This window comes from Cetorhinus maximus, chromosome 4, assembly GCF_964194155.1.
Source record: "Cetorhinus maximus chromosome 4, sCetMax3.hap1.1, whole genome shotgun sequence".
Taxonomy (NCBI): domain Eukaryota; kingdom Metazoa; phylum Chordata; class Chondrichthyes; order Lamniformes; family Cetorhinidae; genus Cetorhinus; species Cetorhinus maximus.
In genome coordinates this window covers 118,039,332-118,064,926 of record NC_135882.1, presented here as the reverse complement: position 1 = coordinate 118,064,926, position 25,595 = coordinate 118,039,332, and the positions used below count along the sequence as shown (strand labels likewise).

The window sequence follows — 25,595 nt, the reverse complement described above, 5'->3', positions numbered from 1 at the left end:
TGCAGTCTGCATCCAAGAGTTGAACATTTGGTGGCACTTTCATGCATTTGCGTTGCTTGAGTGGGCAGAAAAGCTTCAGAGGCCCGACTCCAAGCATGTCAATGGAGCTAAAACTAAATAGTCTCGGCGGAGGAAGAATGCTCACTTTTGACAAGCTTTTCCAAGTGCATGGTCGCTTCCCTCATTGCCCCCTCTTCCCCCGCCCCCCCAGCACGTGCTAGAGTATTTCCTTCAGTCTGTGCTGCCTTGCCCCAACTCCCAGCCTTATCCGCGCTGGACCCCTTTCCCCGGCACCGCACTGAAAGCCAGCCATGAAAATGCGACTTGTCTGTGCCCCCCCGCAAATGTGCGTGCTTCTTGCTTGATGTCCTATGCATGATGCTTGCGGGGTTGTGTGCGCTCACTTCCGAGTTCCCCTCAAAAATGACGCAGCCCTCCACTGATGACTGGAGTGGACGATCGCAAACTGATTTCACAACAGCATAGAACCGATTTTTGGCCTTCTTGCCAAAGTGTCCACCACTCCCCTGCCCACCATGGTGCCTGACACCAACAGGGCCGGAAAATTCCGGCCCATGTTTATTTCAGAATGAATATTACTGGAAATAGCATAACTGTTAAAATTCCAGATCATGCAACTCTCCAGGAATTAGTTTCCAAAAAGAACAGATTTTTGATTGTAAGTAACAAATTTGCACCTCATGGAAATTCCTGCAAAACTAAAGTCTGAAGTGATGCTGTTTTTTTCTTACAGCTCAAAGCTCCTGAAGTGGCACAAGGGGCTGGATTTTCATCACAGAGGCAGGAATTGGGAGTCAGGGATTTTCCCAACATCGTAATCCTACCTCCGTCCCAGCAGTGCTGGCACTCAAGTTTACTGAGAATTGGGAACCAGTTTTCAGAGTAATTAAAAATCGAATTTATGATAGATAGAAAGTCAAAAAAATACAGGCAGCAAGCGTTTTCTAACAGCTTGTCTCAGACATTGATATATGTAATAGAGGAGCCTCATCCCACATGGCAGCATGTGTTCAAGTCTTGGAAAGACGTGGCTTTACACAGAGCTATTGTGGAGAAAATAAATAGTTGGCACAATGATAACAAAGGAGCAAATTTGGATGTTTCACTTGACAATCCATAAAGAGTTAAATCATGTTAACAGATAAAGAACTACAGATAAAGTAAACAGGAGTTGCTGAAGCACCTTTAAGGAATCAAAACAAAAAAGCTTTACTTTGTTCCATTAAAGGACATTTCATCCACTGTACTGAGAGAAATATGGAAATTAAAGAACCTCAAAAACAGTTTGGGTGATAAGTGGAGGTGTTCATTGAAATCAAGCAAGATCGATCTCTTGGTAACACCAGAGGTAATGGGGCAAAACAGAGTGACCTATCAAATATAACACAGTGATGTGGGAGAAAACTCGATAGCTAGGAACATACTTTGGCAGGTTATAGCCTGAATTTTCTGCTGCCGTTCTTAATTTTGTTCTGTAAATTAGGCAACTGGTAGCAGAAAATAAGGAGTTCTATCTGCTGGACTTCAGCCCATTTTGCGTTGTAGTGATGTTTTCAGGGAGTGGGACCAGTTCTCGTTCCACACAGACAGGCAGTATACTTCCATATGTATTTAAGGGTATGTTCCTCCTGCAAACCATTTCCTAGCCTTTGAGCATCCAGGACATCAAGTATAAAGGCATACCCACTTCAAAAACAGGCATGCAAGGTTATTGAGTACAGGCTGTGGTAATAGATTTAAGAGACCAAGGGAAAGTACTTCAATTATGAAGTTTCCTGGTCATTCTTTGCTTGCTGTTTTGATTTTCTGAAACTTAGGTTCTCATGAGTATCTGTGCTAACTGCATAAAATATAAAATTCCCCCAGTACTTTTAGTGTACCAATGGGCATCTCAATGGATTCTCCTTCCACACACCACCCACACCATCTGATGGTTTTGTAACAGGAGGAAAATAAAGCAAAAAAGATTGCAAGGGAAAAGCTCTTTGCCCAACACAAGTGCAGCTGCAGGCAGAAAACAGGCCAGATAGCACAGCTATGAGATACCCGAATGCTTAACTTGGCATAAGGTGTTAACATAGTTCAATAGTGATTACTTTGTCTAGATGTCTGAGTTTTTGCATCATGGTATGCATCTATCAAATGTTTGTTTTCATAAAATAAAAAATAAAAAATGTTTCTGGCTTATATAAAATGTAAGCATTATCAACTTTAGTACATTTTCAAAATGAAAATGAATCAAAATGCAATAAATCCACACCAGAAGAAAATTACTTTCTGTCTAGTTCATATATAGTCAAGATAAGCATTTTTAATAAGTTTATCACTTTGCATTTTAATAACTTATATATTTAGCATTCAGAATAAGGGATAATGAACAGATCTTAACTGCAAGGACTAAAGATGAAAGAGTTTGTCCAGCAGCTCAGATTTAGCCCCTAAATATTTCTGATGGGTTTCATACAATATACAGTGAATAGATTTGCTGAAACTACATACATTTGGAAATGGAAATGAATATTAATTCTCTGCTACAAACTTTTCTCAAAAACAGCAATCTATTGCATTAGCCAATCTACTAGCTGTAGTCTCAGTGGATTGGCTCCTGATTAATAAATAGGATTTACAGTCTCAGTAAAGCATAAATCAATATGTAATTCCATTTTTTAAAAAGCTTTGTTCCATTTTAATTTACAACACAAAACATTTTCATTTTTTTCTGGAAAGAATGCAAAGATAACTTTGGCTCAGTTTTAATTTACCACTAGAATTTCAGTAACTGTAGTAATAAAAAATGAACACAGTACTCAGGTCTCTTAATCAGGGGGTATTATTATACCAGTGGGCTTCAATGTTAAAAAGCACTGAGATTTGCCAAATAAATGATCATATTCATTAACTTACTGAAAATATATATTATATTTATACATATTATATATATTATTTGCAGCAAGGTCTTAGATGCAAATCCATCCTGGCAAATAAATGTTAAATTTTCATTTATAAATGAGGTGAGTACATGAACCAGGCAAGTATCCATAGTAATGTTTCACAAATCTTCCATAAAACCATTAAGTCTCAGGTAAACTTGATGATGCAACACCAAAATATATCACAAGAGTAGCAATAAGATCCAAAATCCTCATCTAACACCCAGATTCACTCCATCCTATTGCCCCCACCTCCCCTCCCCCTGCCCTCAATGAAAATGTAGTTGTTCGGTTAAGCTAATATGGGAAAAATTGACACCAACACTTCTGTGCAGACTCTTTAGTGATTTTCAGTTACCTATTTATTCAAACAATCTGTTCACTTGTGAGTTACAGGTCTATAATATAACACATCCCACCATTATATACCTACTAATCTACTGTTTATTCTAATCTGATACAATTTCAAAACATGATCTGGATGGTAAGGAATTGTGTATGGAATTTGGTGATCTACCAATCAGAAGGAGAAAGGCCACATATATATTTGTTTCACTGCTTACTGGAAGTTCATAACGAATGCTAATAAGCCAACTTAGCACTCAACTAAGCAGCAGACATTATTTAGAGCAAAGACATAGCAGATTTACAAGATGAAACTGGGAAGAGGTCCAGATGCAATATCACCCTGGCTGTGGTCGAACTTAGGGTCAGCAAAAGAATCAATATTCAATGCTGTGAGAGAGAGAGAGAATCTGCAATAACAACAATGTGCCTGTTGTCACCACCATAGTTCGCCCCTTGAAAGGGGGGGGAAATGGGGTGACGTCTGCCAAGCTTCATGATCTGAATGTCCTCAGGTGACTCAGCAGGCCAATCCTGGAGATAGAGGTCTTTGGGCAGAGAGGACAAGAATTACCCTGAGGAAGTAGGGGGTTTCTCAAGCCAGGAGTCTGCACTCTTTCCTTCTGCTTTCATCGCTTCATCGCACCAGAGTTTACGCGGTCAGTTTGCAACTGTGTTGCAACTTGTTAGATGAGGCGTTGCCCCATAGTGGCTTGTGACAAGTCCCTCCCCTGCACCAATATCAATTTGTCCATGTATATAATTGGAAACAAGAAATCCAATCATCTCTTTCTGGAAATAGAAAACCATTTTGATTTTCTTATAGGTGGTGTAGTCCCATTACAATTGATTACTGACAAAATCTTAGCCGCAGTCACAATCATATACACAATATTTCTGGGGAGGCGGGGGTGTGTGTTTCCAACAAAGAAATGCAGAAATGGGGGAGTGAGACGAGGAGATCCTTCTGAATTTAAGGGCATGACCTACTTAGCTGTTTTTACTCCATTCCATTTCTGCTCGGCAGTCAACCAGATTAAGAGGTTGGCCAGAATTGTCAGTGGTAGAGGTGCAAATGGGGGCAGTCCCTAGCAAATGGAGAAGTTCGGGGCATGACGGAGGGGCTCAGACTGCAGCAACAGGGAGAGAAAAGCGATGGTGGTGGATAGGGAAAGCAGGCCGGTGGATGCAAAGGAAAGAGAAGGCGCGAGTGGAGAGGTTGGCCAATTGTGGAGTGAGAGACCGCAGCAGAAAATTTACTTGAGGGGCCGGGGAAGCACCACTTTTCCTTCTCACCTACAGCAATGCTGGAAAAGTATTTACCTGCTGGATACGGCTGCTTTTGCCTTCTTTCAGCTACTCAGTTTCAAGCTCCGGGAAACCTGGCCACAACCGTTAAATTCAAATGGCTCTCAAAACTTAAAGAACACACTCATTTAAATATTATAATAACTAGCCAGCCTGAAATGAATGGGTTAGTAGGTGTCCCCAAACCCGCAACACTTAAACCAGAAGTAGCTATGTGGCAACTTATTATTTTAACTAGCTTGTGGGATGTGGGCATTGTGACAAGGTCTTGGTCCAAACATGGACAAAAGAGGTGAGCTCAAGAGGGGAGGTGAAAGTGACTTCCTTTGACGTCAAGGCAGCATTTGACCAAATGTGGCATCAAGGAGCCCTAGCAAAACTGAAGTCAAAAGGAATCAGGGGAAAAACTCTCCACTGATCGGAGTCATTAAACCGAATTTTCTCTGTGGCATGCGGGGGCAGGCCCAGCATGCCGACACGTAAACTGATGCGCAGTGACGTTGGGCGTGCATCCTGACGTCACCGTGCATCATTCCAATCTTCCATTCTGCGGGCGCGCACCAGAGTTGGCTGCGCGCCCACCGAACTGTCAAAGGTCTGTTAAGGCTATTAATAAACCAATTAAAGATATTGACAGGGCTGCCCGTCCAACCTTAAATTTGGCGGGCGGGCAAAGAGCCCAAGCGGCCTTTGCATTTTTCATGAAACCTCATCCACCGGCGGGATTAGATAAACTTAAGGAAGTTAAAAGGTAAAGTGCAATTTGCATTTGTTGAATAAACCATTCAAAAGAATGTAAAATCTTGCACCTAGCTGGAAGACGCCAAGCAATCTGTTTATGTTACTAATAAAATTGGTGGAATGAAAAGATTATTGTTAGGAGAGTTAAAATTTTAAAAACTTAGTAATACAATGGAAAGTTTACATTCAAAAAGGAAGATAGGTATAAACAGAAAGGAGCTTGTGTGTGTCATTCAGAGGCATTTAAGATCTAACCAGCCTGTAAGTCTACAACTGACAGCAAAGGAACCAAATTGCAAAGGAACCTCATTCTGAATTCGTACGGTCATATGTGCTTTGCCTGGTGTCTGTTTAAAGTCCATGGGTTATTGTTGCCTTGATGAAGATTTACCTGGGAGTGATTAATTTGGGGATTTGTTTAAAAGTTATTATGGTAATAATTTGTAGACGTGTAGACATATGCATCACAAACATATCAATTGAAAATATAGGTTATGACAGTTGTTCAAGTTTCCCTCAGGGATTTAAACAACTCAGCCTTTACCAACTGCTGTGTCATAACAATTGGGGGCTCTTGGCAGGATCATATCTGTAATTCCTTGGTTGGTCTGGAATTGGTGAAACATAAGGTTATGAGTACGAGAAGCACTTTGAATTCAGGAGTTGGTGAGGTATTTTTATAAGTGGTGGGGCTGCAAGATGGCTTTGGCAATTGCTAAGACTTGTCTGGGAGTAGAAGGTATAATGCTGATTGGGTTACAAAACATATCCAAGAGTAAGTTAACAGAGTTGGCAGATAAGTTAAAATTAGGGTTACCAGTAGTATTGAAGAAAGCAGATACAATTAAAAGGTATAGCACAGCATCTACAGTTGGAAGTGATAGCTGACACTAGTGAGTCACAGCTGGAGGTAATGAGACCTCAGTTACAAATGAAGACACTTGAAATTGAACAAGCAATGGAACTAAAAAAACTTGAATTAGAAGCAAAGGAAAGAGAAAGGACATTTCAAAGGGGGCAAGCAGAAAGGCGAGAGAAAGAAATGAAGCTGGAACTTGAATTTCAGGCACGAGAGAAGGATAAAGAAAGAGATACAAGGGAAAGAGAGAAAGAGGGAGAAAGAGAATACCTGCTTAAAAGGTTGGAAGTTAAAAAAGAGATCTCAGATTCTGAGGAGAGTTCTGATGATGAAAAAACCTTTAACCTAAAAACCCAGTGGGGAGATGTTTAGATTTGTACAAGCAATTCCAAACTTTGAGGAAAAAGATGTTGAAGCATTCTTTATTTCATTCGAGAAGATAGCTAAACAGATGAAATGGCCACAGGAGTACTGGATGTATTGTTAGTCTAAGTTGGTGCGTACAGCGCATGAGGTATATGCTTTGCAGTCTGAAGAAGTATCGGTGAATTATGATGTGGTGAAAAAGGCTATTTTGAGTTGGTTCCTGAGGCATACAGGCAAAAAATTTAGGAATCTGAGAAAACAGCCTGAGCAAACTTATATTGTGTCCGAGAGAGTAAAACAAAGTAATTTTGACCAGTGGATATGGGCGTTAAAAATAGAGACAACATATGCAGCTCTTAGAGAGGTAATTCTTTTACAAAGGATTTAGAGATTCAATTCCTTTGGTAGTGAGAATTCATATGGAGGAACAGATTCTGTTAGGCAAGAAGCAGAGGTAGCTGAGGATTATGAGTTAGCTCATAGAGCTAAACCTTTTTTTTGTCACCCATTTAAATTGGAAAAGGATAGAAAGTGGGTGAAAGGAAGGTAAGTAGTCAAGGAAGAGAAGGAGGAGTGGCTGGAAATTCCCAGGAAGTCTTTTCTCACAATAAAAAGGAAGGTGCTGAGAGTAGGAGTGACATTTGAAAATTTGAAAAGCCCAACGCAAACTGGAGGAACAGCACCTCATCTTCCGACTAGGCACTTTACAGCCTTCCGGACTGAATACTGAGTTCAACAACTTTAGATCTTGAACTCCCTCGTCCATCCCCACCCCCTTTCCATTTCTTCCCCTTCCCTTTTGTTTTTTCCAATAATTTATATAGATTTTTCTTTTCCCACCTATTTCCATTATTTTTAAATCTATACCTGTAATGCCCTGTCAGTCTTTCCACCCCACCCCCACTAGAGCTGTACCTTGAGTGTCCTGCCATCCATTCTTAAATAGCACATTCTCTTAGATAATATCACCACCTTCAACACCTCTTTGTTCTTTTATCTGTGACATCTTTTGATTATCTGCTCCTATCACTGCTTGCTTGTCCCTACAACCAGCACCCCCCCAACTTCTCTCCCCTCACCACCACCCCCCCGCCACCTTAAACCAGCTTATATTTCACCCCTCTCCTATTTTTACTTAGTTCTGTTGAAGGGTCATGAGGACTCGAAATGTCAACTCTTTTCTTCTCCACCGATGCTGCCAGACCTGCTGAGTTTTTCCAGGTACTTCTGTTTTTTGATTTGAAAATTGAGGTGTTTTCATTGTAGTGTAGTGGGGCACACGAAGTCAGTATGTTGGAAATTGCTGGGAAAATCTGTTGAAATTATTGGGATGCAGAAAGGTTCTGGAAGTAAAAGTACTATGGGTTCTGAGGTTCAGGCACAGGAGAAACCAGTGGTTTGTGTACAAGTAAAACAGGAAGAATCAGTGATAGGTAAAGAAGTGGGAATGTGTTCACAGTTTATCCAAGAGAATTCTGAGGAGCAAGTTGCAGAAATGTTTAAAAAATTTGTGTGTGAAGGGTGGAGTAGCTAAAGATGTTAAAATTTTAAGAGACACAAGGGCTCGTCAATCCTTAATTGTGTGGGATAGTGATATTTGTTGGTCAGAGGGAGTATTGCAGGAGCAGGTAATAATAAGTGGGGTTCATGGAGATGCTAAAGCTATTTCAACGTGGAAGGTAAATTTAAAGAGTAAATGGAAGACAGGTGAAGTTATTGTTGGGGCGGTGGAAAAATTGCCTATTGCAGGGATTCAATTTATTCTGGGTAATGATATAGATGGGTCACAGATTTGGGTGATGCCTAGTGTAGTAGAGCAGCCAGTAGAAGTGGTTTCAACAAAGGGGTTACAGACAGGGCATGCTGGATTGTTTCTTGATTGTGTGATAATGAGATCACAGGCACATAGGTTGAAACAAGAAAAACGGGAAGAGCAGGCAGTTCAAAGGCAGGAGGAAGGTATTGAAACCCAATGAGCAGGCACTGTGCTTGATAACATTTTTCAGGAGGAAAGACTACCAGGCAATTCAGCTAAAGTGTTTAACTCAAGAGTTACAGAAAAAGGATTTGCAATTACTTGTATGATTTTTTGGTGCAATATGGCATTCACACACTCTGTCCCTTCCTTTCACTCTTTGGTAACAATCAGCCTCGTCACTAACCTCCACTCTTACCCTCTCCTTAAACTTTGATTTTTTAGATTTCCATGCAACTGAACCCTCCGTCCCATTATTTAGTTTAAAGCCCTACCTACAACCCTAGCTATGCGATTCACCAGGACACTGGTCCCAGCATAATTCAAGTGGAGCCCGTCCGAACGGAATAGCTCCCTCTTTCCCCAGTACTGGTGCCAATGTCCCATGAATTCAAACCCATTTCTCCCACACCAATCTTTGAGCCACACATTTACCTCTTTAATCTGATTGACCCTGTGCCAATTAGCTCATGGCTCAGGTAGTAATCCGGAGGTTATTACCTTTTTGGTCCTGCTTTTTAATTAAACCCCTAGCTGCTCATATTCCCTCAGCAGAACCTCTTTCCTCCTTCTACCTATATCGTTGGTACCTACGTAGACCAAGACAACTGGATCTTTCCCCTCCTACTCCAAGTTCCTCTGCAGCCCAGATGAGATATTCTTAACCCTGGCACCAGGTAGGCAACACAGCCTTTAGGACTCTCAATCCTGGCTACAGAGAACAGTATCTATTCCCCTAACTATACTATCCCTGGTTACAACTACATTTCTCTTTTCTCCCCCCACTTGAATGGCTCCCTGTACCACGGTGCTATGACCAGTTTGCTCATCCTCCCTACAGTCCCCGTTCTCATCCATACAAGGAGCAAGAATCTCAAACCTGTTGGATAAGGGCGAGGGCTGAGGCTCCTGCAGTGCTACTTTCTGGATCCCTCTACCTGCCTCACTCATAGTCACACCCTTCTGTCCCTGACCACTGGCTGAATTTAAGGTAGTTAATCTAAGGGGTGTGACTGTCTCCTGAAACACAGCGTCCAGGTAACTCTCCCTCTCCCTGATGTGTCGCAGTGTCCGAAGCTCAGACTCCGGCTCATCAACTCTGAGCCGGAGTTCCTCGAGCAACCAACGTTTGTACAGATGTGGTCACTAGGAACCACAATGGGGTCCATCAGCTCCCACATTATGCAGCTACAACACATTACCTGGCCCTGCATCTCTATTTTATTTAATTAGTTTTTCAATTTGTTTTTAAATCTCCTACTGGTCTTTAGGTTATCAATCTGTAAAATATTTCTCCTATTTACCTTTAATCTGAAAGCAAGTTAGAATAGAGATTCAAAATACACTTTTTAAAATCAACTAGAACTCGCTCTCTCTGCTGAGTTGAAGCTGAAGTGTTAGGCCTCTGATCCTGGGCCCCAGTAGTCACCTTTAATCTGGGCCCTTGCTTTTACTTTCCCCTTACTCCTACTTGAGTATAGACTAGATGCTAGATCCTCTAGATAGGCTAGGTCTTCTATGTGCTGCTGACCGCCTTTCTCAGGGACTTCCTCTCGTACTCTCTTCTAGGTGCTTCTGAATGCCTGTCCCAGGGTCCTCCTCTCACACTCTCCTCTAGGTGCTGCTGAATGCCTGTCCCAGGGTCTTCCTCTCGCACTCTCTGTGTGCTGCTCACTGCCTGTCGCAGGGTCCTCCTCTCACATTCTCCTCTAGGTGCTGCTCACTGTCTGTCCCAGGGTCCTCCTCTTGCACGCTCCTCTCTGCACCACTGCTAACCAGGTTGGCCAAGTCCTGAAGCACATAACTGCCAGACTTGGTCTACAACAGGCAGTAAGAGAACCAACACAAGGGAAAAATCTATTTGACCTGATTTTTACCAATCTACCTATTATGATGCATCTATCCATGGAAAAGTGGTTGGAATGACCACCACACAAGCCCTTGTGGAAACAAAATCCTGTCTTCACACTGGAGGCAATGTCTACCATGTTGCATGGTACTACCACCCTGCTAAATAGGATAGGTTGACCAACCCAGCTTCAATGAAGAACATGCAGGAGCTCCACCAGATATACCTAAATGGGGCGCCAACCTGGTGAAGCTACAACACAGGACTACATTTATGCTAAACAGCAGAAGCAACATGCTATAGACACAGCTAAGTGATTCCACACCAATGGATTGAATCAAAGCTCTGCAGTTCAGCCACATGCAGTAGCGAATGGTGGTGGACAATTAAACAAGCTGGGAGAGGAGGTTCCATAGACATCCCCATCCTCAATGATGGTGGAGTTCAGCACCTGAGTAAAGACGACCAGGCTGAAAGGTTTGCAACCACCTGCAGCCTACCCGGTGATCTATCTTATTCTCCTCCTGAGGTCACCTTTATCATTGGACTCACTTCAGCCAAGTCAATTCAGTCCATGTGATATCAAGAAACGGCTGAGCCCACTGGATACTGTAAAGGCTATGGGTCCTGACAATAGTGCTGAAGTGCTGACACTTTGTACTCTAGAAAAGTCATGGCTTCAGTCAAGCTGTTCAAATACAGCTGCAACACTAGCATCTATCTGACAATGTGGGAACATGTCTAAATATGTACTGTCCACAAAAAAGCAGGACAAGTCCAAAGCGATGGAAGGTGTCATCGACAGTGCAATCAAGCGGCATTTATTCATGATAACATGTGCAAAGAAGCTCAATTTAATAGGCTCCAGACCTCATTACAACCTTGGTTCAAACATGAGCAAAAAAACTGAATTGCAGAGATAAGGTTAGAGTGACTGCTTTTGTCATCAAGGCAACCCTTGAGTGTGGCATCAAGGAGCCTTTGTAAAATTGAAATCAATGGGAATTGGAGGAAGACTTTCCATTGGCTGGGGTCATGCTTAGCATAAAGGAAAATAGTTGTGGTTGTTGTAGGTCAATCATCTCAGCCTAGTTCGTGGCTGTAGTTCTACAGGGCAATGTCTGAGGCCCAAGCTTCTTTAGCTTCTTCATCAATTGCCTTCCCTCTGACATAAGGACAGAAATGACAACGTTTACTCATAATAACACGGTATTCAGTTCCATGAGCTACTTTTTGGATAATGATGCAGTCTATGTCCACATGCAACAAGATCTGAACAACATTCAGATTTAGGCTGATAAGTGGCATATTAATGTCAAGCAATCATCATCCCAACCAAGAGAGAGTCTAAACACCTCCTCTTGACATTCAATGACCTTATCAGTGTTAAAGTGGTTGGTGGTGTGGGGAAGGTGGTGCATCACCACTGAACAGAAACTTAACTAGATCAGCCATATCAATACTGCGGCTCCAAGGGCAAGGGGAGGCTGGGTATTTTGCAGCGGGTGGCTTACCTCTTGACTCCCAAAAGCCTATCCACAAGGCACAAGTCAGAGTGTGATGGAAGACTCTCCACTTGCTTAGATGAATGCAGCACCAACAACACTGAAGGACAATGCAACCCAATTGATTGGCATCCCATTCATCACCTTAAAATTAACTCCCTCCATCACTGCCATAGCATGGCTGCAGTGCATGCCATCTACAAGATGCGTTAAGGCAAAGGGTTAAAGCTTCTTCACTGGGACTTCCCAAACCTACAGTCCCTACCACTTAGAAGGTCAAAGGCAGCAGGCGCATGGAACCCTGTCATTTCCAAGTTCCCCTCCAAGTCACACACTAATTTGACTTGGAAATATACTGCCAGTCCTTCATCGTCACTGGATGAAAATCCTGGAACTCCCTACCTACAGCACTTTTGAAATACCTTCACCACATAACTGTAGAGGCTCAAAAAGGCAGCTCACCACCCCCAAGGGGAATTAGGGGATGGGGAATAAGTGCTGGGCTTGCCAGCAATGCCCACATCCTGTGAATGAATAAATTTTAAAAAATACCTCTCAGATTTTTTGTTTTTCAGCTGTCTAGCACCTTTTTGTTTGGAGGTTTCAGTCTTTGTTCGTCTAGTTTCTTTTTTGCGATTCTCTTTACAGCTCTCACTTTCACTCTCAGAGGTATGATCAATATCTCTCTTTGCTTTTACTGCAGTTGAAGGAGCTGGAGCCTTAAAAATTAAGAAATCCAACATGAAGTACATTTCCCCTGTTAAGCTCTACAAAATATTGATTGCTGAAAGCCAGTTTAAGTAGAATTAGTCTAAATAGCCATGCAACTCTTTATTGTAAAATATATTTCAGGTCACAGTGAAATCAATAGGGGCATAATGATTTATCATCAGTGATGTAAAACCAATGGTATACTTACCCAGAATGTTAATTTTGAAATACTACTTGTCCCCTACACAAATCTCTACAAGATTATGTTTTAACTAGTACAACTAAATGTCTATGCTTTAATGCTGTTTGAAATGATTCAGAACTATAGTTAAGGGCTTAGCCAATATTAAAATGTAAACAATGATTTTGACTTGAACATTAAATGGGACACAGGATCTCACGGCAACAATGAATAACACAGACCAAAATATATGAATTACCAGCACTTCAGTATTAGGTTTAAACTTATGTTACAATCTCTGTGAGGACTGAAAATTTTTAAAGCAAAATTCGAACTTCCAATTAATAACTGAAAGAAGAACACATCAAGATTTCACACTTTAAAACTTTTACTGTATCAAATGACTTAACAGTAATGACTAAACACTATTTTCTTTGTAGGAAAGTTATACTTTAAACTATAGAAATATACAGTTCTTTATTACTGATCACACATTGCACTCTTCACAAAATTAAAGTTCTTATCACAAACAGATCATAGGTGCTCTCAGCTTCTAATGGGTTGCTTCCTTTTTACTACCCCAGCCGGGTAACCTCTAATCCCAGAACTCACTCTCACTGAGAGGGTTACACGGTAGATTTCTTCCTCTAGCTCCAAGCTAGGCAAATCTTCCAGTTCTGTTTAACTCCTCACGAACTCAGTCTTCACTCTGACGCAAGCTCCCATCCACATTCTGCATGGTGAATGAAAGAGTCAGCATTTTCTATGCTTAACGTGCAGGCCTGGCTGGTTCTTTCCCTTGCTCTCTACCTCTTAGTAGGCTGCAGGCCGCACAGGACAAAGCTGCAAATCATGTTTGCCTGTGATATTCCTGGGTTTATAGGGAAGGCTATAACCTGATCTCAAGATGGCTTCCTCTACCCTCTTTGCCATAGCAACAGAAAACACATCAGCTTTGTATCTAAGTAGAAATGCTAATTAGTTATCTTTGATCCCAATTCCCTTTCATCTTAGAAGTAAGTGGCTAGTTTACAGCATAACAGTTTACAACTTGATACTTTCAATACCTTTCTGGGACTTTGGGAGACTCAGGGTCTACTCATTGTAGACAAGGAGATTTCTGTCATTGTCTCCAAACGAAAATACCTTGCACCTTCCTCTCAATAAAATAATCCGAGTCCCTTTATCTCTAACAATCAAACCACCCAGGCTTACTGTCAGGCAGACTCCATCACAGGTCATACGATCTCCTTCATTTACCCTTCATTTAAAGTTATAGTCCCAAACTATAATAACTTTATAAACCAAAGGATACATCCCTAAAACTTCATAATCTTATAAACTCTATAACTGCAACACTTATAACAAAATAATTGTTAGCATGGCTGAACCCTGACAATGCGTGTTTTCTTATTCATGGATGCCTGAAGTTATTTTTACTACAAACCATTGTGTGTTGGGGCTCACAAAACTGTCTCTTCAGTCACATTGACATGGATAGCAAAAATGGCTACGCTAAAGGATGCATGGAACTTAAGAAATAGCCTGAAAAATAGCAAAAAGAAAGCAGTTCATATTTTGAAGGTAGGGAAAATTTGGTCTTTATTTTGTGTAGCCATTTGTCACAATCTATAGTGCACAGTGTCATGAAACTATCATATTTTTCATAATATTATTGTAGCTTGTTGTAACGTAGGTTTATGACTGTGAGTGTGTATGTTCTGTGTGATTTAATTGAATTGGAATCAGATAGACTGCAAGGTTGAAATTACCAAAAGGAGTAAGGGGTAAAAGTAATTTGAAATGCTAACAAGTAAACATGGATAAGGGCAGCATGTAGGATGTGAAGGAAATTCGCTTTTTTAAATAAGAGAAGGGGTTGTTTAGGTTTCAAAAGGATAGGATGTTTACAACTAACAAGATAAGAAAGGCCAAGCAGTATGTTTATTTTTCCCAAAGTTACTGACCATATTGGTAACATGAAATATTTTTATATCATGGGAAAAGTAAATTTCCAAAGACATATTGGAATCTACCGATTAGAGAATGAAGAAAAATGGAAGGCTGGTTGGGTGGCTGTGTAAAATCCTGAAAGGTACATGTGACAGGCTTGGAGTAAGCCTCTAGCCACTTTTGCAGAAGTCTGCTGTGTCCAGTAACTAAAGTGGTGTTAAAAAGCCTTTGGAATTCCACTGTCGAGTGGGTGCTTTGTTAAACTTGCTAGATTGCCTATCTAAATTTAAAATCTATTTTGGGCTGTTTGCCTTAAAGAGGGTGTCAGGTTAATTAGGGATTTCGGGATTTGTTATAGTATTAAGTAACTGTAATCCTATGTGTGTGCTTGAAATGTTTTCTTTTGTTAATAAATGTTTTAATTTAGTTTTTAAAATTGCTAAAGGTGTTAGTGGACTCATTACTTCTGAATTCAGTGCACAAATCTTCTCATAATAAATGCAAATTGAAAAACCATTGTGATAGCATGGATTTGGTCCGCCACATCATAGCAGCAGTTATATGACAGGTATCAAATTGAGACGTAACAGCATTCTAGATGTTTCTACACTAATGGACTGCAGTGGTTCAAGAAGGCAGCTCACCACCACCTTCTCAAGGGCAATTAGGAATGAGCAATAAATGCTGGTCTTGCCAGCACCAAACACATGAATAAATATAAAAAAGTGCAGTCAGGCAAAACAGGCTTGTGTGCCTTTATGCTTACGTGTATGCAGAGTATTGAGCTCAACAGCAGCCAAATACCAGTAACAGTTCTTGTGCTAGCAGAGTCATGATAAACTTACCAGTGATATAAAAACTGAAAATGAATCTTAAAGGCTTCTCACGGTCTGTTTGACTGCTGCAGAGCTTTGAAAAGTTTATAGTTCCTACAGCTAAATGCAAAGCTAGAGTAATCCAAAACTACAATTAACAAAAATGCAAAGTATTGTCTGTTTCATAGTTAGGTTTTATAGATTAATGTTTATGTCTGTGAAGCTGAACGCTCTTAGAAATTCTATGCATAATATTTAGTCTTTACTCTCTGCTACTATAATGAAGTTCCCTCAATGTGGCATTTAAATAAAAATTCCTTCAGTTCTAAAGCACATCTCCAATTTCAGAAAATACAGGAAGTTATACACATCATAGCAATACTTTCTAGTTTGGATTTTACAATACTTTTGAAAGATTTTTTATTTTATTTCTCTGATCTTTGATTAATTAATACAGCCTTTGAATGCAGAGCTCTCTGAAGTGCTATTAATGCAAATTGACGAGGTGGATGAAAGGTGAAGGGCAAAAAGATAGATCAAAGAATTTGGTCCAAAAGAGATACAATGAATGCTGTGTGCTACAAACCTAAAAAGCAGTTACTATTTCAAAATTTACATTTCCCCAGTACATGCATGATGCCTGTAAGATTAAGGTTTGTTCTTCATCTTCATTCTCAAAAATCTCACATATATGAATAAATTTATTGTAAATCATACTAAAACAACACCTTCTACGAGATCCATGATACTCTATGTACAACAAAATTTAAAGGATCTATAGTAATATTTGATCGTACAAAAGTGAGCATTCTCTAAAAGAACACTGCCTAATAAGACCATATTATTCAGCACACATGCTGCAATGCTAAACCAAAGAGATTTCCTTTAGAGGTAATTCCTTTCCAACAATTACCTGCTGCAATAGCTGAGAAATCTGTCTTTCCAGCTTCTTTATTCTTACTTCATTGAACACATTGAGCGTGTTGTGATTCTTGGATTGCTCCACTTCAGGTGAAGAACTGGTCTCAGTAGCAGACATTGGTATTGCAGGATCAGTTACTGTAGCACGATGGCGATAATGAGCAAGTACCTGATCAATCCGTGGAGTGATCACAGGTAGTCCCACAGAAGCCTATTTTTATTTTAGAAAAGGATTGCAAACATAGAACAAAGCATTAGAAATTTCTATCGTCTATTACAGTGATACTTTAATGTAAAATATTAGCTTTTGCATCAAACTTAAGAAAAATAACTGTGTATGAGGTTATGATATTGCACCATCTACCATATCACTATATTCTTGACTTGTTTACAAATCTGGAAGAGTCTTGCAAGACCTTCTGCCAAGTGAAAATTCTACATTAGTATCATTTGGGCATCCACAAATATTCCATACAAATTTCAACATTTATTACAATCATATACATTAGGAGCATTTTTAAAACCAACAGAATTTTAAAAAGCAGCTTCTCTCCTGAATGTGTGCAATATCTTCTTGGATACTTCATATGTCCAAAGGCAGCATGTTTGTGAAGCACACAGACCATGGTTAATGTTACTTGTCAAAAGATTTTAAAAAGGCAACAGCAAAATATCCCATCCAATTTTGCCCTCATCCATGAACCTACATCCTACCATTCTGTAGTTGCTTAGCATTATTTTTGTTCAAAAATTTGCTATTGAGAAACCACAGTATGTCACTAAAATGCTCACATGTTTTGCTGTGAGTTTGGCCGGAATTTTCCACCCCTCCGGGCGGGTTCCCCCGCGGTGGTGCCGGTGAGTCCTCGAAGTCTCCTTTCACACTGGTGGGACCGGAAGATCCCACCAGCATGATGGGCTGGAAAATTCCAGCATTTGTTCCCAATAAAAATCAGTGTAACTACACTGATTCCCTGCTGCTTATACCAACATACAAATATTTGTCACAATCACATCAGTAGCTTGCAGCTTTCCACTTTGCAAAAAGCAATCTTACAATTGTTCATTACACATATAGCTTAGCTTTTGCATTTATTTATAATTTAGCTAGGTAGTTGAAAGATACAAGATGGGCTTAATTTACTGAAAAATAAACAATATTAAATCAAAAATCAGACTTAATGGTGAATTAAGTAGGTCCATGCCTGCTCTTGTTTATATAAAAAAGGAATTCCATTGTTCGTTGTGTATCTAACATGATCGAGAGTATTAAGGTTTTTTTTTGCATTATATGCATAGGTCTTGGCTCAAAACATAGATTTAGACTAAATTAAAAGCACAGTGATAGCTATCTATTTTAAAGTGTGCAAGCTTTGGTTTGTCTGCAAACTGACGTCCTTGGTTAAAAATAATGCTCTAAAGGTTATGTAATTTAATTTCGTATAAGTCAGAGCAAATACAATTTATTATTTAAGCTCCTTTCATTTTATTCGTTCATGGGGTGTAGCCAGCATTTATTGTCCACCCTAATTGCTCTTGAGAAAGTGGTGGTGCGCTGCCTCCTTGAACTGCTGCAGTCTACGAGCTGTACGACCACCCACAGTGATGTTAGAGAGAGTTCCAGGATTTTGACCCAGTGACAGTGAAGGAACAGCGATATAGTTCCAAGTCAGGATGGTGTGTGACTTGAAAGGGAACTTGCCGGTGATGGTATTCCCATGTATGTGCTGCCCTTGTCCTAGGTGGTAGAGGTCGTGGGTTTGAGAGGTGCTGTCGAAGGAGCCTTGGTGAGTTGCTCCTGTGTATCACACAATACCATGCAACATTATGTTAAAAGAAGCATCATCCCCTTACTGTTAATTTTTAAATTCATAAGTCATTATTTTACTATCAGGACTATCTAAGTCTATTGGACTATTATCATCTTATTTTAGAGAGCCAAAATATTAATAAGTGACTCAGGCCAACATTAAATTTTAAGAATTTAAAAAATTCTTTCACGGGATATAGGCATTGCTGGCAAGGCCAGCATTTGTTGTCCATCCCTAATTGCCCTTGAGAAGGTGCTGTGAGCTGGCTTCTTGAACTACTGCAGTTCTTGTGGTGTAGGTACATCAGGGGTGAGAGTGACTGAAGCCAAAAGTTTGAAAATTAGTGGCCGAAGACAAAAAAGTCTAAATTTTTTTGTGACAAAAAATCATGTAGTTATGGCACTTTTTATAATCTATAGTGAAGTTTAATTGCTTCTAGGCCATTTCAAATGGGTGGAAATATTAGGCTTCAAGTAGGTAGAAACATTATTTTTCCCTTTGTTTACCTTCTATTACCATCCAGGCTGTGGACCAATGCATTTCTATCAGCATTTCAGCATTCAATACAGTTAGTGCATGTAATATAGTCCATACTAACAACAGAACATCACCTCGCTGGATTAAGTACATGCAAAGTGAAGCAAAGCGCTAAATCAGTGCTTTGCAAACTATTTTCCAATGTGGCTCCATTAACTCACCACCACCTTCTCAAGGGCAATGAAGGATGGACAGCAAAGGCTGGCCTTGCCAGCAATGCCCGCATCCCATGAACGAATGGAGATATAAAAAACTATTGAAAATGAATGTGACCCCAGATGCCAGGAAAAACAAAACAGCAATAAAGTTGCATAGTAAAATTTGTACATTACTAAAGTTCACATATTATATATCAAAATATAATACATAAGTATGAAAATCTGTGTTTTCAAAGTACTTTGTAAAAATGCTACTTTATGTAATCATGTAGGCTTCAGCCAAGCTCTCCATGTTCCATGTTGACAGAAGACCTAGTAAAGCCCCTCTCCCCCCCACACACATTATAATCAGTTCATCTCCCCCAACCACCAACACACACCCCTCTTCCCAAACCACCTCTCCCACCACACACTCAGCAGCCCCTCTTCCCTACCCCTCCCACACTCACTCAGCTGCCCCTTTCCTAAAACCCTTCTCCCTCACTCACTCAGCTCTTTCCCCCAATCTCCATCTGGATCCATTCACTCATACGCTCCCCTCCCTTCCCATCCAGACCCGCTCACTCATCCCCTCCTCCTTCTCCATCCTACCACCCACCTGGATTTCTCCACCTTGGCGGGCTTGGCTCATTGTCGCTGCCGCCTCCCATCAGTGGGTGGCTGTGGCTCCTTCTCGGCCAGCGTCATTGCGGTGTTCCGCACAGCCAGGGGTCAGATCCAAATGGGCCAGGGAGGGCAGCCTCTTCCAACTCTGGGCATTGGGTAGCACCAGGATCCCAGGTAGACCAAGCCAGGTCTGGCCTGACGTGAAGCTGAGTGACTGAGGCCCTAAACAATTTGCTCGCTGATTCCAGGAGCAGATCATAAACCAAAAATAAACCTGAGTGACGGCTCCCCAGGGATTGATCCAGCCTTGTTACTAGTGGAGGCTCCATCCTCTTCTTTCATTTTCCACTTCTTCTCCTCAGCCTCCCAGGTGTCGAAGAGCGACATTAACAGTGCAGTGGAAAGTCTTCTGAATGGTGGCAGTGGGACCAGCCCTAATAAGTATTCCAGCTCCTCCAATCAGAGATTTCTCTCTCCCGCTCTTGCTGCTCCTCCAATCATAGATTTTGACACTGGAGGAGCTGCAAGAGCGGGAGAGAGAGAGAATCTGTGATTGGAGGAGCAGCTCTGCCTTCCCTGCACCTGCTGCTCTTCCAATCACAACTCTGCAGTCAGTTCCCACTCTCAGCAACTGTTTTGCTGAGAGCGGGAACTACTGCTTCCCTTCAGACAGCTTCGTGGTTAGCCAGCTTTTGAAACCAATGAAGCTGCCCAAAGGTCAGAAGCAGCAGTTACTGCTTGGGGCAACTGTGAGTTTGATTTTTTTTGAAAAGCCTGTCTGAAAGTCAGAAACGAAATGGCAGACTTCCAAATTCCCAATGTTGGAAATCCCCCATTTGGCAGAAATTTCTCATCCCTGGTACACCCACAGTGTGTTGGGAAGGGAGTTCTAGGGTTTTGATCCAGCGATAGTAAAGGAACGGCAATATGGTTCTAAGTCAGGATGATGTGTGGCTTGGAGGGGAACCTGTGGGTGGTGGTATTCCCATGCGTCTGCTGCCCTTGTCCTTCTAGCTGGAGGTTGCAGGTTTGGAACATCCTGCAGTCATCTTGTGTATAGTACACTGCTGCTGCTGTGTGTCAATGGTAGAGGGAGTGAATGTTTAAATTGGTGAATGGAGTGCCAATCGAGCAGGCTGTTTTGTCCTGGATGGTGTCGAGCTTTCTGAGTGTTAAGGGAGCTGCATTCATCCAGGCAGGTGGAGAATATTCCATCTCACTCCTGAACTGTACCTTGTGGGTGGTGGATTAGCTTTGGGGGGGTTCAGATGCTGGACATCAATTCCCCATATCCCCAGTTGATATCTCATTGTTTAAAAATACATCATTTCTGTGAATTGGGATGCCTTGAACTGCAATGACCAAGGAGAATGAAAGTGCAGAAAAAAAAAGTTTGAAGAGATTGACAATTCGTATCATTTTCCAGGCCTCTCAGGTATAGTTCTTCAGTAGCTGGCTGTTCACCCTCAAAGAAAAGGACCACAAGGGAGGACCGTTCAAAGCTTTCGTCTTCACAGGACATTTAAACCCATAGCATGGAGGCTTGTGGACCACATATGAAGTTTAATGCATTTTATTTGTTAATGTTCATTTACCTCAAGCTGTGGATAAACACATATAGGTGTTCTGATTTAGGAATATTTCACCAACGAGATGGCAGCACTAAGGGCGGCTACTTCCCAAACTTCAGGAATACAAATTCAAATGAAACAAGCAAACTAGTAATTAAGAAGTATAAGCACAAATAGAACTGGGTTACTAAAGCTTCAGGAACCAGAATGCCAGGGCCTGAAAGCCAGAAACAGCTGACAAATCAGTTTGGACGCTCCTGACAGAGACTGAAAAAAATAACAAAATACAAACCTTTTCCACATTTAAGCTAGAGTCTGATGATACCAAATACTCCAAGTAGTCTTCTAAACCAGGTAGATCCAAGGGACATCCTTCATTTGAATGGATAGATTCACCAGACCGCCTTTGCCCATCCAGTACAGTCAGCTGAGTTAGAGATTGAAGCATTATTTCTCTGTAACCTGAAAAAGTTTAGAACTTACAATTGTAATAGCTTACTACAAAACGGTTCACAAAAAAAAGAAAAATGGCCTAATCATAATAGGTGCTAAATGAATACTCTGCATGGTCTTTTCCAGCTTCAATCTTATTTTCTTAGCCATGTGTCAAAATGCTAATTTTAAAATGTTCAAAGGCCAGTTGGAGTTCCTTTTGGCACAAAAGTTGTCATAATCCTATAACTGATTCACCAAGCAAGTTATGAGTTCATTAGGAGGTGGCAGTGGCATAGCGGTAATGCCAACGGACCAGGCTAATGCTCTGGAGCCACAGGTTTGAATACCACCACGGCAGCTGGTGGAATTTAAATTCAGTTAACAAATCTGGTCTTGGTAATAGCAAAAAACTGTGGATACTGGAAATCCAAAACAAAAACAAAAATACCTGGAAAAACTCAGCAGGCCCAACAGCATCTGCGGAGAGGAACACAGTTAACGTTTCGAGTCTGAATGACTCTTCCTTCCCCTTCCCCCCACCCCACCCCACCCCCACTAGGGCTATCTGTACCTTGCTCGTACTGCTTTCTACCCTTAATGTCACCAATTAGCACATTTCTTAGCTAATATCACCACCGTCAACACCTCTTTGCCCTTTTGTGCATGACATCTTTTGGCAATCTCCACCTATCACTGGCCCTCTATCCAGCTCTACCTGTCCCACCCCCCTTAAACTAGCTTATATTTCACCTCCTTTCTATTTTTCCTTAGTTCTGTTGAAGAGTCATTCGGAGTCGAAACGTTAACTGTGTTCCTCTCCGCAGATGCTGTCGGGCCTGTTGAGTTTTTCCAGGTATTTTTGTTTTTGTTTTGGTCTTGGTAATAGTGGCTATGAAACCATTGTCGATTGACCGTCTGCCATTTGCCATTTACAGAAGGTAATCTGCCATCCTTACTTGGTCTGGTCTACACATGACTCCAGACCCACAGCAATGTGGTTGACCTTAAATGCCCTCTGGCCCAGCACGCCACTCAGTTGTATCAAAACGCTATGAAGTCTATAAGGAATGAAACCAGACAGACCACTCATCATCAACTTAGGCACTGGAGACGACAATGGCAACCCCAACCCTGCAAAGTCCTCCTAACTAACATCTGGGGGCTTTTACCAAAATTGGGGGAGCAGTCCCCCAGACTAGTCAAGCAACAGCCTGATAAAGGCATACTCACCTTACAGACAATGTCTCAAACACCACCGTCACCATCCCTGGGTATGTCCTGCAGCAGAAGTGGCAGCACAGTGGTATACAGTCAGGAGGGAGTTACCCTGGGAGTTCTCAACATCGACTCTGGAACCCATGAAGTTCATGGCATCAGGTCAAGCATGGGCAAGGAAACCTCCTGCGGGTTACCACCTATTGCCCTCCCTCAGCATGTTGAACACCACGGAGGAAGCACTGAGGGGTGGCTAGGGCACAGAAAGTACTCTGGGTGGGGTTTCAATGTCCATCACCAGGAGTGCCTCGGTAGCACCACTACTGATGGAGCTGGCCAAGTCCTAAAGGACGTAGCTGCCACACGGGTTTGCAGCAGGTGGTGAGGGAACCAAGAGGGAAAAACATACTTGACCATTCTCACCAATCTAACTGTCGCAGATGCATCTGTTCATGATAGTATTGGTAGGAGTGGCTGCCACGCAGTCCATATGGAGATGAAGTCCCACCTTAACATTGAGGAAACCCTCCATCATGTTGTGTGGCACTAACGTCGTAGTAAATGAGATAGATTTCGAACAGGTCTAGCAACTCAAAACTGGGCATCTATGAGGCCCTATGGGCCATCAACAGCAGCAGAATTGTACTCAACCACAATCTGTAACCTCATGGCCCAGCATACCCCCACTCTACCATTACCATCAAACTGGGGGATAACCCCTGGTTCAATAAAGGGTGGAGGAGGCATGCCAGGAGCAGCACCATGCATACCTAAAAATGAGGTGTCAAATTGGTGAAGCCACAACACAGGACTACTTGCATGCTAAACAGCGAAAGCAGCATGTAATAGAGAGCTAAGCGAACTCACAACCAATGGATCAGATCTAAGCTCTACAACCCTATCACGTGCAATCATGAATGGTGGTGGACAATTACACAACTGGAGGAGGAGGCTCCACAAATATCCCAATCCTCAAAGATGGGAGAGTCCAGCACATCAGTGCAAAAGATAAGGCTGAAGGATTTGCAATGATCTTCAGGCAGAAGTGCAGAGTGGATGATCCATTTCGACCTCCTCCAGAGGTCCCTAGCATCACAGATGCCAGTCTTCAGCCAATTCAATTGACTCCACGTGATATCTAGAAACGGCTGAAGGCACTGGATACTGCAAAGGCTATGAGCCCTGACAATATTCCAACAAGAGTACTGAGGACTTGTGCTCCAGAACTAGCTGTGCCCTTAGCCAAGCTGCTCCAGTACAGGTGCAGCACTGGCATATTCTCAGCAATGTGAAAAATTGCCAAGGTACATCCTATACACAAAAAGCAGGACAAATCCAACTTGGCCAATAATCGTTCCATCAGTCCACTCTCCATCATCAGCAAAGTGATGGGAAGGGTCGTCGACAGTGCTGTCAAGTGGCACTTACTCAGAAACAACATGCTCACTGATGCTCAGTTTAGGTTCTGCCAGGATCACTCAGCTCCTGACCTCATTGCAGTCTTATTTCAAATATGGAGAAAACAGCTGAACTCAAGAGGTGGGGTGAGGGTAACTGCCCTTGATATCAAGGCAGCATTTGATGAAGTGCAGCATCAAAGAGCACTAACAAAACGAAAATCAAAGGGAATCAGTGGAAAAACTCTCCACTGGTTGGAATCATACCTAGCACAAAGGAAGATGGTTATGGTTTTTGGAGGTCACTCGCCTCACTGCACGAGTTCCTCAGGGTAATGTCCTAGGTCCACCCATCTTCAGCTGTTTCATCAATGATCTTCCCTCCATCATACGGCCAGAAGTGTGGATGCTCACAGACAATTGCACAATGTTCAGCATCTCCTCAGATACTGAGGTAGTCCATATCCAAATGCAGCAAGGCCTGGACAACATTCAGGCTTGGGCTGATAAGTGGCAATTAACATTCACGCCACACAAGTGCTAGGCAATGACCATCTCCAAACAGAAAGAATCCAACCATCTCCCCTTGACATTCAACTGCACTGCCATCTCTGAAACCGCCATTATCAACATCCTGGGGGGGGTTACCATTGACCAGAAATTGAACTGGACCAGCTATATAAATACTGTGGCTACAAGAGCAGGTCAGAGGCTTGGAATTCTGCAGTGAGTAACTCACCTTCTCACTCCCAAAGCTTGTCCATCACCTACAAGGTACAAGTCAGGAGTGTAATGGAATACTCTCCACTTGTCTGGATGACTGCAGCTCCAGCAACATTCAAGAAGCTCGACACCATCCAGGACAAGGCAGTCCATTTGATTGGCACCCCATCCACCACCTCCAACATCTAATTCCCTCCACCACCGATGCACAGTGGCAGGAGTGTGTACCATCTGCAAGAAGCACTGCAGCAACTCACCAAGGCTCCTTTGATAGCACCTGTCAAACCCGCAACATCTACCACTTAAAAGAACAAGGGCGATAGGTGGGAACGCCGCCACCTGCATGTTCTCCTCAAAGCCACAGATCACCCTGACATGGAGCTGTATCACCGTTCCTTTACTGTCGCTGGGCCAGAATTCATGAACTCCCTCCCAAACATTACTGTGGGTGTACTTGCACCGCATGGACTGCAGTGGTTCAAGAAAGTGGCTCACTACCACCTTCGCAAAGACAATTAGGGATGGGCAATAAAAATGTTGGCCTGGGCCCATGTCCCATGAAGGAATAAAAAAACCTGTTATAGCTAGTAGAACATCAGAAAAATGTTACTGAGATATACAAAAAATATGGGTCACCAATGCTTTTTTTGTCTTAACAAGCA

The 25,595-nt window shown here is 41.9% G+C and overlaps 1 protein-coding gene and 1 long non-coding RNA gene across 8 annotated transcripts in view; one reads left to right on the top strand and one right to left on the bottom strand.

The window, feature by feature from the left end:
* Window positions 1–2,209, top strand: part of LOC144679837 (uncharacterized) — a 216,087-nt gene extending 213,878 nt beyond the window's left edge. Inside the window, exon 3 of the long non-coding RNA XR_013576432.1 lies at window positions 755–2,209. This is a non-coding gene — a long non-coding RNA (uncharacterized LOC144679837). The remainder of the gene's footprint in view (window positions 1–754) is intronic.
* The window catches only part of lrrcc1 (leucine rich repeat and coiled-coil centrosomal protein 1), a 226,077-nt gene that overhangs the window by 132,195 nt on the left and 68,287 nt on the right, over window positions 1–25,595 (bottom strand). For 3 of the 7 annotated variants that reach the window (XM_078540669.1, XM_078540675.1, XM_078540671.1), the window contains 3 exons: window positions 21,456–21,625; window positions 16,473–16,691; window positions 12,452–12,618 (listed from right to left, as the gene is read on the bottom strand). In XM_078540669.1, coding sequence (XP_078396795.1) covers window positions 12,452–12,618; window positions 16,473–16,691; window positions 21,456–21,625 — 556 coding nt within the window. The remainder of the gene's footprint in view (window positions 1–12,451; window positions 12,619–16,472; window positions 16,692–21,455; window positions 21,626–25,595) is intronic. The other 4 variants (XM_078540673.1, XM_078540674.1, XM_078540672.1 and 1 more) reach the window with 3 other exon arrangements.